The sequence below is a fragment of the Typopeltis vanoorti genome, chromosome 21 (assembly GCF_054136105.1).
Source record: "Typopeltis vanoorti isolate ZY-2024b chromosome 21, IOZ_Tvanoo_1.0, whole genome shotgun sequence".
Taxonomy (NCBI): domain Eukaryota; kingdom Metazoa; phylum Arthropoda; class Arachnida; order Uropygi; family Thelyphonidae; genus Typopeltis; species Typopeltis vanoorti.
In genome coordinates, this window is record NC_143569.1 from 104,681,675 (window position 1) to 104,697,858 (window position 16,184).

The 16,184-nt window shown below is 35.7% G+C and overlaps 1 protein-coding gene across 1 annotated transcript in view; it reads right to left on the reverse strand.

Moving 5' to 3' along the window:
• Positions 1 to 12,457, reverse strand: part of LOC150095171 (uncharacterized) — a 77,089-nt gene extending 64,632 nt beyond the window's left edge. The window contains exons 1-2 of the mRNA XM_090411362.1: positions 12,391 to 12,457; positions 9,461 to 9,777 (exon numbers count right to left, since the gene is read on the reverse strand). Coding sequence (XP_090267488.1) covers positions 9,461 to 9,777; positions 12,391 to 12,394 — 321 coding nt within the window. The 5' untranslated portion in view covers positions 12,395 to 12,457. The remainder of the gene's footprint in view (positions 1 to 9,460; positions 9,778 to 12,390) is intronic.
• Between the last annotated feature and the right edge of the window lie 3,727 nt (positions 12,458 to 16,184).

Genomic DNA, 16,184 nt, shown 5'->3' on the forward strand with positions numbered 1-16,184 from the left:
TGCTCAACATTCAAGAGACTAGAAACCATCATTAGTCGATCATCTTTGAATCTTTTACAACATATCTTCATCCATTTGAAAATCAAATAACAAAATCTTGGCACAGTAATCCATATGCGGTCTGAATAAAACTTTATAGACTGGAGTCATTACATCTTTATCCCAATATATCAGTGTTCTCGGCATCAGTGCCAGAATGCGCTGTGCAGTCCTCACAATTTTAGTCCTCACTTTTTTATGATTTATTTTGGCCTAAAGTATACGAAAAATAAATCATAGAAAAGTCATTTATTCATTCTCTGTTGAAACAAGACTTCAGGAAGTCGTTAGTTAAATTTTTACATAATAAAACTTCATTGTACTGTATATATTTTTAAAAATCATAATAATTAAAAGGATGTAGTGTTAAAGGGTTAATTCTCTCTCTCTTTCTGTAAAAAATATAGTCTATGATCATTTTTCATTAACTTATGAATTTTTATTAGCTAATGCTGCTATTTAGAATTTATGATCAGAGATGTTAAAGCCTAGCTTAAGCATAGCTTTTAAGACATCATTAAAAGAGTTTTCTTTTATTTTTTTAAGGGGAAGTGGCGGCAAAATATGCTACTTCACGGGGTTACAAAATTCCTAGGGCAGGCCCTGGGGGCCAGGTCTGGTGAATATGGTGTTTGAGGTAGACATTGAAATCCCAAGTTATATATTGTCTGTTGGATTTCATAAGCAGGTGCATTGTCCTACAAAAGCAACACCTCTCCTTAGTTTCTCGCAACGTTTTTCCTTCAGTACCTCCTTCAATTCCTTCAGAGCTGCTGTAACAGTTTCGCCTTTTTTGAGGTACTTGGTAAGGATTACACCATTCATATCCTGAAAGACAATGGCCCGACCTTCCCTGCTGACTTTTTAGTTCGAAACTTCTTTGGCCATGGAGAACCTTTGTGTCTCCACTCCACTGACTTTGTATGTTCTCTGGGTCATAGTGACGAAGCCATGTTTCATCAACGGGCAGAATACGAGCTAAACAATTTGCACCTGATTTCTCAAAATGATCAAAAATCCCTTGAGATGACACAGCATATGTTTTCTCTTTTGGTCGGCATTCAAACCTTTGGGAACACGTTGCTGAGAGTATCTGCTTTTCCAGATTTTCGTAGATAATGACACCAACTCGTTCCCTGGATGTCTCCAGAGTCTTTGCGATGTTTTTGGCTGGTGTTTGTTCATCAAGGATTATGGCATGCACTGCATAGAAGTTTTCAGGTGTGATCGCTTGGAAGGTCTCCAGTCCATGATGCCCAGCTTTCAATTGTTGGTTATACTGGAAGGCACAGTCCCCTAAATTCTCACACAATGTTTGGTGAATCTCAGTTGCAGACTTTTCTTGCAGCACGAAAAACATGACGGGCCACACCTCTGTGTCTTTGAATTTCTTCAAAACCACTAACATGTTTTCTTAGTGGTTTTGAAGAAATGAAAAACAATAATTATTACGATTTCAGGAAACATAGGTGTTAAAGGGTTTTAAGATATGGTCTTCCTTGTGGTTTATATCAGAATGCTTTAACATCATTTTGTTCTAGGTGTTTATCACAACTTTTCATTCTCCCCCTCGTACAGCTTGTTACTTTTAACTGGATCTTTCACCACACCACTAGTGACTTCCTCTTCTGAGATATCGCAAAGATACATATTGATATATCAACAAGTCCTACATGCCGATTGATATCGAGTTTACTGAATTCCTCATGTATACTTCCAACTCACTTACCATCAGTGTTCCTCCTCCCTCCCCACTGACCTCTAGTTCTGTAGGATGTTATTTTCACGAGGATGAAATCCTTTATGAAATGTTCATTTAACATCTCAGCTATATCCGTCTCAGTGGATATCATTCACTGCAACCAGTATGCCCCGCAAAAAAATCGATTTCCGAACGAAGTCGGATAAATAGTAGTTTACCGTATATAAGTGACTTGAAAGATATATCCCTCACAAAACAATTCAAAAAAAAAAAAAAAATTGCACACACATCTTCACCCCATTTGCCTTATAATTCATTTTTCGGTGAACTGTATTTTCGATGAATTGTGATTTTCCGATGAATTGTTGTTTTTCGATCCATTGCGTTTCGATGAATTGTGTTTTCGATTAACTGGTGATCGGTGAATTGCTTTTTCGGGGAATTGCCTTTCGAGGAATTGTTTTTTCGATTAATTGTTGTTCGATGAAATAATTTTCGATGAATTGGTTTTTCGATAAATTGTCGTTCGATGAATTATCTTTCGGTTAACTGTTTTTCGGTGAACTCTCCGGATACCGATTTCCCATGGGAAACAGAGCAGTTCATCTTTTCGCTTGCAATATATCAGCCAGTTTCTGAGAATTTGTTCTCCGTTTGACACGGGTTTTTTCAAACCATTTTTTTTTTTATCAAAATGCCAATTTTCTCTATCAGGATAAACACTTATATTATCGCACAACTCGGGTCCATGTTGAATAAATATTTGTAGGTTACTATTGGTTATGTGCCTTGTTGTGGGATCATTAAAATCTATCATTTTTGCATTATCAATATTTTCTAATTTAACCTCCATTATATAATTATCATTATTCCATTGCTTCTCGATTTCCTGGTTTTGATGTTCAATTGTACTTTTCTCTTCTGTTTCAATTTCACATGAAACATGACTACTTGTAGAAGGCAGATTTAATTCAGTTGTTAAGCCTGAATGAGCTAGAGGTGTAGATGCTTTTTTAATAAAAATATCAATTGGAGTTATATTTTTCTTTATATTTTCAATCTTCTGTTCTCTTATTTTCTTAAATTGTGCACCGAATTTTTTTTTGGTGGCATATTACCCTAGAAGTGTTTTTTAATTTAAATTTGTGTTTTATTACTGTAATTATTTATAGTACTTACTCAGTATGCCAATATGTTGTATATAAACAAAATTATCTGTTTTCCAGTATGTTTTGTTCCATGAGAGAGCGAAAATATCCAACAATAATTACAACACAGCAACAACACAACTGATCTTATTAATGACAACAAGGCTAATAATAATGATTTTTCAAATTCTATTATCTACAAAAAGTAGAGACGAATGGGAATATCGAGGTGGGAAGATTGTGGTTTTCATTGGATCCTGTGTTTGATGGACGTAAATAAGGGCTGGCAAATAATTTTTGTGGGTGGTCATGAAACGAGGGATTCAGATAGATGGAATGATATCGAAGGAGGTCATAAATGGATTAAAATTATAATATGGAAGGTAATAAACTTGGGATGGGCAGATAGACACATTAGGAGGATAACGGAAGAATGTATTAGATTATCTATGCAAATGTTTAGGATTAGACGGGAATTTGGAGATACAAAATTCTACAAAATCATAAAATGGGAAAATACATTCATTAATAGTTAATGGTGCGATGCAACAATTTACTTGAGACAAAAACGAGAACAATTGCAAGGAAATGTTATGTTCAAGTGGTTCAAGTCGCGTGATATTAAGCGCTGTCGTTGCCATCTAACTCGAGGCGAATTGGAACTCACCGGTGTTACCAAATATAGAGGAATTCCGCTGTGTTGCAGAATTTGTATGTTTAAAGCGGTGAATTGCCGAAATTTAAAAATACAATATAAAATAGCGGGCTTTTAAATCTATTTATTTATTTTTATATTATACATTTTGCCCCTCCAAACCTAGTGGCGGGCGCCTCTTTCGCCATGCCCTCGTTACGGCACTGGCCATGACCTTTCCTGCTGATGGAACCGACTTTGTCTTCTTTGGCGCTGAACAACCGGCTTTTCTCCAGTTTTGATTGCTGTTTGGATTCTGATGTGTAATAGTGAATCCAAATCTCATTCATAGTAATAAATCGATGCACAAAATCAGTTTTAGTTTATTCTTGTTGAGATTTTCATTCGAGTGCGTTTTTGATCTGTGGGTCACCCATCTTGCGCAAAGCTTTTTCATTTGGAATTCTTCATGCAAAATATATCCTACATGTACTTTTGAAATGTCTATATTTTCAGCAATTTCACGCATTTAGACTCGCAGGTCATCCAATACCATATCGTGCACTTGATCAATGATTTCTGATGTTACACTTTTTGGACGTCCTTCCCGTGGATCATCAAGGCTGGTACGGCCAGGTTTAAACTCGGCAGCCCATTTACAAAGAATTTTATAATCTCAATTTTATCCATTTCAAGGGATACAGAAAACACTTTTGCTTTTTTTTAAACTGTACCAACTTAGAAAAAAAATCTTGCCGATAGTGTTGCCATCTATGGTCGAGGCCGAGAAATTTTCTGACCACCCTCGTATAACTACGATGATATTTTATAATCCAAACGCATATTATCCAATTTATACAAGTCTTCCATGCTGTGTGCTGTCAAAAGCCTTTGCAAAATATTAAAATATCATGGTGTATTCGTTTCCTTTCTCATCCACGATAACATTGTGATAGAATGTGTGCAGTTTACTATAACATATCCTTCGCTTTGTGAATCCATGCTGTCATTGCAAATTAGATTTTCTGCCAACTCATTTCTAAATGTGAAGAACCATTCCAAAATCTGCACCACCACCACCATTGCTATTGAGCAAACTGATTTGTCGACAGTTGGATATATCGGTCTTTGCACCACCCTTGTGCAATGGAATTACCATACATTCTTTCCACTCCTATGCAATCTTCCCAGTTCTGAGACTCAAATTATATAGCCTGGTCAAAGGAATAATGAGTACAGCTAAAACCATTTTAGCAACCGTGCTAATATCCTATCAGTTCCTAACCACAGAATTCCTATTCAGTTTGCACAATATCAAATACCTCCTCGTCATACACCTGAGTTTTTCTATCCAGTGAAAAGATAACAGTGAGCTCAATGTTGTTGCATACACCACGTTGATAGCTTTTACAAAATGGCTACTCATTAACTGAACAAACACTTCATCAGTCATCTGTATACAGCAGAATAATTCTCCATATTTCTTTTACTTTCCGCAAAACGATAGAATTCTTTGGGGTTGTCTTTAGCTTGCAGAGTTTTTTTTTTTTTGTACTGAAACTCAGATTTCAATATGACATTTATGAATCTTCTGGCCTGCTGCGTATAATTTTCATAACGGACATCATCCTTACGTACACGGTATTCCTTCAACATCATCCTCTTCTTACGAATCTCTTGCTTGATAAAATTCTACATCCGTTTCACTCCTACTCTATTTTTTCTGCGAACACTGCAGAACACATTCTGATATTGCATGATATAAGTATATTTCAAACACCGCTTATTCACTCTCGATATCTTTCCCACCAACAACTGATACCATGGCGCAGAACTAAACATAATTCTGCCCCATGGTCTGCGTCCTCAGCTGTTCATAATTTCCTGTTTTATAGTTGAGCATGGAAGCTTTTCTGAATGGCACATTCATAAATGTAGTCACTTCCCAAGTCATTAACACATGATCACTGTCATCAACCGGAAGTAAAATAGTTACGACTTTAACTGAAATCCACTCTGACACCATAATACTCGAGTACTTTCTGTCACATGCTGCTTTAGGAAGTTGTCTTGCCACAGCTCAATAAATTCACGTTCATTCTTCTCATACGCGTATTCGATTTTACTACTACTAAATCAATATTTGGATAATTAAAGTCCACATTATGTTATTTATTCTTTTCGCACCCAATGGTATTTATTTGGTTATGTGTTTCTTAGAACCTAGCAACCGATCACCAAAGTCTGTAACAACACTTCACTATGTATTTGATCTTATTAACCTCCACCTCACACAAGATGGGTTGTCTTTCTGCCAGATGTAAATGATACTAATATTAAAGCATTATGTGTCAACATTAACTTGATTCAAGTCATCCAAGTTAATTAATAGAGCGCTCACTCCTCTCCTATATTCTTCCTAAACATACTTTACCCTTTACACTTGATACCAGTTAGTATGTCTGATTCTGACAGCCAGGTCTCACTAATGCCCACAGTATGAGGTCCCAACATATTGACCAACGCAACAAACCCTAACCCTTTGTTTCTGTTTCTCCTAGCATTCGTATAGACCAGTATTTCTCAACGTGGGGCGTACTCTCACAGGGGGGGGGGGGAAATTTGAATATTTTTGGGGAAATTAGAAAATGTACATGTACATATTTATATTATACTTTTTCATTTTCAGAACTTGGCTGACTATTATGCTAGAAGGGGGGAATCAAAATCTTTGAAACGTTGAGGTTGGGACATGATCCAAAAAACGTTGAGAAACACTGGTGTAGACCTAAGCAATCTGTAAGTTTTTTGTATACTATTGTCTGTAGTTTGTGTGACACAGTTGGATAACTTGCAGATATCTGTTCTTATTTAGTGTCTTATTTATGCAATCATCTTTGTACATGATTGATGGATCCAAGAGAACGAAAAGAAAATTGAATTCGTGCTCTTCTCATAATCATTTCCCTGTTAATGTCCATTCCCTTTATTAACACTGTTACATAACATCGTCCCTCTCATACACACACAGCTTCTTACCATGCTTTCACTCATAATTTGGTTTCTCTGACTTTCTGCGTTAGGGAGTCGCATACCATTTATTAGTTTTTCAAGACCCCTGATACCAAACGGATTCAGTTGTAGGCCGACCCTCTTATTCAAATCCAATCTTCCCTCAAAGTCACTCCATCCATTCCTATACACAGCCTATGCGTCGAATCGTTTGCCATCATAGCTCTTCTTAAATCATTTTATCATACCTAGATAATATACTTACAATTTTCACTTTCTACTTCTTCCAACAACTCTTTTATATCCTCTCATACTGAACTTATCGCTATTTGTTATTAGTACCTACTACAGTTAAAATCTTTACAATTACGATTTTACGTTTAGTTAAGAAAGCTTTCATTTATACAAAATATGCGGTGACGAAGGCCTTGTAAGACTTCATCGAGACAAATAAAGGGTGTCCCAAAATTCACGCAAGATTTAAATTTAGCGCCATTTGTGCGGTAAAGTGTTGCCAACGAGAAAAAAAAGACAGCGTGACAGCTGACAGTTCAGGGTTATTAAAAATGGAGCGCTACACGAAAGAACAACGCATTTTCATTGTTGAACAATATTTTAAAAATAATGACGGTTTGATAGCTACAGTTCGCAATTTTCGTACAAAATATGGTCGGAATAGTGATTTAACTTCATCAACTGTGAAAAGATTAATTAAAATATTCAAGGAAACTGGATCAATTAGTGATCTTATACACTCTGGCCGTCCTTCAACAGAAAACATCGAAGCAGTTCGTGAGAGTGTTGCTGAGAGTCCAGGAACATCAATTCGGCACCGTGGTCTTGAATTGGACATTTCGAGAAGCTCCCTACAGCGTATTCTCACGAAAGATTTGCATCTTTATGCTTACAAAGTTCAAATGACTCAAGAACTGAAGCCTACTGACCACACACAGCGAAGAGAGTTCGTTGAATGGATTATGGAACAACAAGTGGATGTTTATTTTTCGAACAAAATCATCTTCAGCGATGAGGCTCGTTTTCATCTTGATGGCTTCGTTAATCGACAAAATTGTCGCATTTGGGGTCAGAAAATCCACGAGTGATTGTTGAGAAACAAATGCATCCACAACGTGTCACTGTTTGGTGCGGATTTTGGGCTGGAGGCATCATCGGTCCATTCTTCTTCGAAAATGCGGCTAAATAACAGTTAATGGTGCTCGCTATCGCGACATGATAATCCAGTTTTTTATGCCTAAATTGCAAGATATAGATGTGGACGACATGTGGTTTCAACATGACGGTGCCAGATGCCACACAGCCCGAGAAACAACTCAATTACTGCATGAGTCATTTCCTGGTCGTGTAATTTCCCGTTTTGGTGATCAGAATTGGCCGCCCAGTCCATGTGATTTAACGCCGTTGGAGACTTTTTTCTTTGGGGTTTTTTGAAGTCTAAGGTTTATGCCAACAAGCCCATGACCACCCACGCCTTGAAGGAGGAAATTGAGCGCTGTATGAACGAAATTCAGCCACATTTATGCAAAACGGTCATGGAAAATTTCGACAAAAAAGGTGCGTATGTGCCAGCAAAGCCATGGAGGCCATTTACCCGATATGCTATTCCATGCATAACCCTATACTGTATACTTTACGAATCAATAAGAAATTACAATTTTTAATTAAAAACCTGTGTTTTCTATCAAAATTACTTCTTGCGTGAATTTTGGGACACCCTGTATATAGCAAGTATAGGAGATTCGAGATTCGGGAGGATGGTTGATAGTAGACTGAAATTTAGAGCGCATTTTGCAAGTTTTGCAAAGATTGCACATTATACTGCCGCTGATAAGAAATACTCTATCACATAGGGATAAGGAGGTGGTTGTGCCACTGAATAAAGAACTGGTCTGACCACATTTGGAGTATTGTATATAGATATGGTCACCTGATTTTCATAGCGATGTGGAAATATTGTAAAGTATCCAGAGAAGAGTTATTAAGACAATATTAGGATTATGGAAATGTTGGCTATGGAAAGAGATTGAAGAAATGTGGATTGCAGAGTTTGATAGACAGGGGAAAAAGTGGTGATATGGTAGAGACGTTTATGTTAGCGATGCGATTTTATCGGTTGAATCTAGAGAATTATAAAGAAAGTCGAACGCGAGAGGGGAAGAACTAGAAGCCATCCCTGGAAGTTATGTAACAGTCTGTTGAAGATGGGTGTGAGGAGTATAATTTTTATATGGAGAATTGTCAGTCAATGGAATGAACGCCGGAATATGTTGTTAATGCAGGAAGTGTTAACGATGAATCAGTATGATAGATATGTTTTCAGTTGAATGAACCTGCCACGATGAGTCGACCATGAAAAGTGTAATAATAATAATAATAATATAAAAACTGAGCGAATTAGTTCTAGATTCGATCTCTACTCTGAAGGTAAATGATTTGCATAGCTCGGTGTAAGATCACATTTAAAGAATCGAGCGGCTTATCGAAGTTTTGTGTTTGACTTCTAGAACATTATTCCCATCTTATCTAGTGCTTATCCCGCTCACAAATTAATGTGCTATAGTGTTACAACGTTAACAGTTTATAAATGATTTTATCCTCTTTAACTTCAGCACCTTCACAATGTTCGTCGTGTGTTTAAATAATACTTTGGCTGCCGGTTATGACTGATCAATCAGTCAGATCAAAACAGCCTTTCCTATCATCTCCAGGTCGTATTCTGGAGATGATAGGAAGAATTACCACAGATATATTAGTAGAGTAATTAGCAGCTCTTAATATTTCACTTGTGATTCCACCAAAAACACACCCTCTTCGTCATACAAATTTAGACAATACTGTTACATATACTGTGCTGATTTTCAGCACACATTCTCTCCTGCACTTATCCCGCTATGCAACATATCTTACCTGAGTATTATCTGTAGCAGACTGGATAGGATTTAAAAGTGTTTGTGAACAAGATATCACCGGCTGAGGTCGTTCTCTGCTCTTCGGAAAGTTACTTGGAGATACTGATTTTTTGCTTGGTGTAACAGCAACATCCTTTCGATGGGGTTTTCCTGGAACACCAAAAATGCCACTGAGAATCTCACGTCCATCCTTGGTTTCAGCAGGTATATTGGAGCAATATAATTTTTCGCTGTCTTTAATTTCTTCCTTTATTTCTGTCTTTCTCCATTCGAAGTGGTCATCAGGGAATCGTTTCGAAGACATCTTCCAAGAATCTAAAAATTAAAATTTTGGTTTAAGTGAGGAAAAAAAAAAGTTTTAATAGCGACACATCGTTTACATACCTAACACTTATAGTATGCCAAGTAATTCATTAAGCACAAGTCAGTCTATGGAATTAACAATTTATTACTTATCATCCAAAGCATATGTTTCAAATAGAACTTTCTTCCATTATTCGTTCCAGATTACACAAATCAGGACAGATGCCAAAACTCTGGGGATCCATACTTACTGTAGAGAAGCACCCTGCAACTGCAAATCCATTATATCCCAGAGGGAAGTGCACAGTCTGGTTATGTTGTGAATGGTCTCCATTTTCTTGGACATATCACTGCTTGATAATGAGGGAATAACGTCTGAGCATCGCAGCCTAGTTGAATGTTGCTTTTATCCACCACATACAGCAATTCCTACCTGCAGTTTTTCTACTAAATAACAGTTGCTTAGAAAAAGTGTCATGTGATATTACACCCTTCTAATGGTGACAGGTGCATGGGAATAAAGTCACCACACTTCACTGGCTTCCTTGCTAAACCGACCTTAGGCTCATCTGGATCCTATGATGTGGTGGGACGCAAATTGCCATAAGCTGGATTGTGATCGCACATGCATCAGCAAGAATGCCGAGGGCGCTTTCGAAGTGTTGGAATGCATGCTACAAATAGCTGCTCAAGGAGATTGCGCAAAGTTGATTCTACTTCTTAATAAAATGGATTGTCATGAAAGATAGGATCCACATATGGAAGAAAAGTGACATCAAGCCTGATATTCAAATTTAATTTAGCAGCTTTTATGAAAAGATGGTATACTCTTAATATCCAGAGCAACTCTTCAGGATTCTCTGACAAGATTAACTGCTTTAAAGAAATTTGATGTGAAAATGAGCAGTAAAAAGACAAAAACAATGGGAATAAATAAAAATAAAACTGAATAAGTTGTTTTTAGAGTTGAAAATGATTTCAACCATTTACAAAATAATAGATATGGAACTAGACATTACAGTAAGCAAAATATAGTACAAGCCAGCTGAATAAATGTATAAGGAATTAGAAAGAAATTTACCAAAACTAGCAGTACATAAGACAGTATACAAACCAGTTTGAACTCACAGATCTGAGAGGAAGATTAGAAATAAAGAAGAGTCTATTAAACACTAAAGACAAACAGATGTGAAAGTTATGAGAAAAATTAGGAGGATAAACAGATAGTATAAATGATCACTTCATGTTGAAACTGGGGATAATATGAAGGAAGACGGCATGTTAGCATTCCGTAATGTGTGCGTAGGGCTAATCTAAGGTGGTATGGTCACCTAAACAAAATGGGAGAGGAAAGAATAACAAAACAGGTATTTGATATTCGAATAATAACATATGATCGCTTATTACAGTATTTCATTAATATAAATTTTAATTAGAAAATTACAGGGAAGACAGATGACATCCCTGTCTTACACCCTGTTTTGTAGATTGCTTATCAGACATTTTTTTCACATTTAGTTTATTTTTATGTAATTATCTTTGTACATATTCAGTATTGTGCATAATAAAATTTTAGGTATATTTATTTTTAATATATTAAGCAATGTCCTTTTTACATTATCGAATGCCTTTTTCATAATGTATAAACTAAATCAAATTATCTTCTTTTCTTCATAAATAGTTTTACACATAAAGGTGAATCCATTGTAGGGTTATAAACCTATTCAACATTCACACAGTACCTATCATACTTTGCCTTGAACTCATTTGAACACTTGAAATAATTAATTTGTTATGAACAGAATATTGCATTACAAGGTTAAAATGAATTGTTGGTGAAGAAAGCGTCCAGTATTCTGGACCAGATTCCAAAAATGTACTCGTATTGGTGATTGAAAAATAGTTGTTTAAAGTTGGTACACTTAGTTATGTCCCTTCAAACATTTCCGTTACTGTTAGCTTCGTTTCATTTAATTCTACGCTCTCTCTCTCTCTCTCTCTTTGCGTATGTGTGTCTTGATTGGCCAGTTATGTGGGTCTTTCTGTGCGCCAAAATATTTCTGGTACGTATGTCGCCAGTGAGAGTTGTTGCTAGCCCTTCATATACAGTACTGTATTATCATAGCACCCACATAGATAATAGCGCACCCTGATGGGAGACAATTAAACTCCATGTTAGGACTACTAATGTGGATACATCGATGTTCTGCAATAAATTTCGCATGCAGCCAACATCATCAAGTAAACTGCTGGAAAATAGTTATTCTAACGTCACTAAAATTAAAGTATTTAAAATGCGTATCACGCAAAATATACGTTAGTAACGAAACACTAAATTATGAAATTGACTCCTTGCACAAAGCAAAACGCAAAAGAGCCAGTAAGGCTTCTGAATTAGGTTAAGAAGGCCTGATGACAGTTACATAGAACAGTGCTTCCCAAATTTATGGATGTAAAGGCCCCTTTGGTAAAATTAAAATATTTCACGGCCCCCATCGAAAAAAAAAATCGTAATACAGACATATATTATTGTAATATTCATTGTATTTATATTGAATACAAAACATACACAGCGAATATCGCAAAAATCAAATGCAAACATTACATTTTTATCATGTTACATACCCATTTGACATGGCACACTTAGTCTTAAAGCATTTTAAATTTGTTTTCATTATTTCACGACCCCCTCAACAAAATTAACGGCTCCCAGTCTGGGAAGCGCTGACCAAATGCTGTTGTTAATATGCCTATCAAAAAAGTGGCGTTATCGAAATGACCTCTCTAGAGTGCTAAACTAAGAAACAACTATAACGAATCGTTACTTACCCGTGCTCGGCTGGTCTGCAAATGGCGGCGTGAACAGGATACATTGATCACGTGATTTGCACATGGTAAGTAGGCCTTTTTGTTTTTTTTTGTTTATTATTATTTTTTTTTTCAGTTGAAATATTCTAGCATTTTTTTTCTCTGAAGATATTATGTTACTAAAGGAGAAAGTTCATTCCTCACAGAAATTTTAGAAGCAAGTCAGCGTACATCAGTTACAGATTCCACTGTGCTTAACCTCATAAAACTGAAGGCTGCTGAATCACATTTTAGGGTCTCATAAGTAGGGAGAAAAATATATTATTTTCTTTTTTTTTAATCGAGACCTCAATGACCAGTGGCGTCGCTAACACGGTAAGGTTGCATAGTTCTCAGATCTTGCATCACAGATGCGTGATGAACAATTATATATATTTAATTGAAATTTTCGTATTTTTCGCAATTTAAAGTTTTATAAGCGGTTAGTTATTTGATATTTTCCCCAAAATTTAGTTCTCATTTTAGACAAAGGAAATAAATAATACGAATAAACAATATAACAAGCGAAACAATATATAAACAATATTTTAAATACAATAACAAATAAAATTTAATTATTGAGATTTTATAAATCACATAATTAAGCATAAGTCTTATTACATGAATATTTCGTTTTCAAGTTATACATGATACGGAAGGGAATACTGCAGCTAATTCATTTTTGATTCTTGTTATTTTTAATGTATATACAGCAGACTTATCAACCAGATGTTCTAAACGCATATCGTTTCTCCTTCGACAGTCAAGATTTCTAGAAAGGCCAAACATTCTTATATCACCGAACAAATCATGTGAAATATTGTACGTTTCAAAGTGAAGTACATTCGCAAAATGCTACCATAGTATAACAGCTGATTTTGCAATTTGAATTAATCGCTTTTCTGAACTCAACCGGATTTTTTGATCGCTCTCCATTTTAATCTCAAATTATCACACATACCAACCTTTTTTTCTTCCTCTATCCCCCTCCAAAAATTCACAAATATATGGAACAAACAGTTTCACATCTGCGAGTTCGCAAACCGTGTACAGTGCTATTTTTAACTTGTTTTATAAAATAAAATTCAGCATATCATATTTTCTTTTATTTATAACAAAATTATAAGTTATATCAAATTTGTGTGTGTGTGTGTGTGTGTGTGTGTGTGTGTGTGTGTGTGTGTAACAAACAGCCACGGCGCCCACCTTAACAACATGTAGAACCTCTTTCTCTGGATGATTGTAACAAAAGTAGTTCTCTGAATTCTTCCCAAGCAGTGCGTTTTATTTTAAGTGCCAAATTAAACAGCACTGTGTACATTTCTCGTTCATAATATATACTTTTAGTAGTTTAAACGTTATCTCTTGGCAGATTATTTGCATATTCAAGGTTTATAAAACTTTCATACAGTTCCTTGATATTCCCCACAATTTCTCATCTATTTTTCAAAAACTGAAATCCGATTACTAGAATATATAACCGAGAAGCTTCAATTTTGCGTAACTAAGATACTGAATAATATATTTAATACTAAATAATAAATAATATATATATATATTTAATAAATAATATATTTAAGCTATCCCTAGTACAAAAACACACTAGAATCAGATTATATAATGTCTTATCAAAACCAACTCTACCATACGGAAGTGAAACATGGACCATGAAAAGGAAAGATGAAAAACGAATTCAAACAGCAGAAATGAAGTTCCTCAGTTCCCAAGTGGGACCACAAAACAAACGAAGAAATCTTACAATCCCTGAAAATAAAACAAATTAATTACTACAGTATAAAGAAAAATGGATAGAACATTTAAATAGAATGGACAACAGCAGACTACCAAAAATATTATACAGATACAAAATAAGTGGGAAAAGAAGAATCGGAAGACCAAGAAAGAGATGGCATGAGCCCCTAAACAGGCCACTTGGCCTAAATTCCATATTAGGAAGAAGAAGAATCAGAAGATACTAAAATGGAGAAGATTATGGATCCAGCCAGAGAGCAGTGAGTGAGTGGAATAATTTGCCCTTACGGGTAGTGAGTGCATCTAGTGTAAATGAATTTAAGGGAAAGTATGATAGCTGGGTTGGGTACTTTACAGCCTCCTTAATGAGTCATTGACTCCCTGGAGGTCTCATAATAATAATAATAATAATATTATTATTAATAATATTTGATAGCAAAATATACAATATGTCGTAAATTTTCGAAATGTTTTTAAGATTCGTTTTTTTTTTTAACACTTGGTTATAAAATATTTTGCTGGATTTTAAACTCTAAATCCTGACAAATTCCATTTGATCTGAATGCAGCTTGCTCTTACTTATTTTCTCCTGGTACAATTGGCTGAAATTCTAATCAGATATATTTTCATAAATCTTAACAATAAAACCGTCAGAAGATAAAATTCTCTGTTTTATTTTTTTTCTAAGATCGATACCATAAGAAACATACTGAAGTACTCCGAAATTAGACGGCCTGTAAAGGTCATATAATTATGCGGAATAGACACCGTAGAAATATAATATCTCGTTATAAATGGTCTACACAAAGAACGGTCCTGTTCATTGAACCAAGACAATGAGTAACTTGTTAACAGGAGGATGGCTCCATCCGGCATGAGATTCCATTGTTTTTCTTACGAGAAATAAAAGAGAATTGTCTTCTGGCAGCATTGAAATTCACCAGATTGATTTCACTCACTTTAGTTAAAAAGATAATAATTCGTACTGGGGGAGGGTTTAAACCATCTAGACCAAGATACGATGATCTGCATGTTAATGAGAAATTTTCTGATGTATTTCTGGCCAAAAATCAGCTGGGGGAGGAAACGTTTTTCCCGTCATAGCAGGCGGTGAGTTTCCCTCGTTGTCTATACAACAGCTTGGAAATAAAACCGTTGCGAAACAGATAACCTTCTCTTGGTGATATTGCCCCGGTATTCAATCATGATAGGAAAGGTTGAAAAAATGAAAGAGCAAATGTTACACTCAGTAAGATTAGAGAGGGAATTAGGAGGTTCGACTGCACTCTGAACAGATAACAAGTTTAATGCATGATTTTTGCTGCTGTTATGTAGCGTATTGCAAAGCTGAAAATTTCAGTTTATCATTTATCTCAGACTGCTTTTCGCAATTGTTGAAACAATAAAGTTTGATGAAGAAATAATTCCAGCAAGAATTATTTGAGTTACTCAATTAGAGTAGGAATTTGGATCAAAATTTCCTTCTCGTCTATCGTTTGGCACAGCACAGTACTTGCAGTTAAGATTGGCTCAGAGATCGATATATAAAAATAGCTGCAGTACACTGCTTGGAAAGGAGTCAACAGACACTCCCCATCGGTGAGGTTCATCTTAACAAGCAAGGTGTCATGTTTGTAGGTAGTATATTGGAAATGTGATGCTCTGAAGTCCGTGCAACTGTGTCCAGTTGAAATGTCTGCTAGAAGAGAAATAACGGAGTTTGATAAATGTATTGTGATAAGATGCCATGTTGGGATCTCTTCAGCAAGTTTTTGAAAAAATTGGCAATTGCTGGCGTAACTGTAAGATGCTATGAAGAA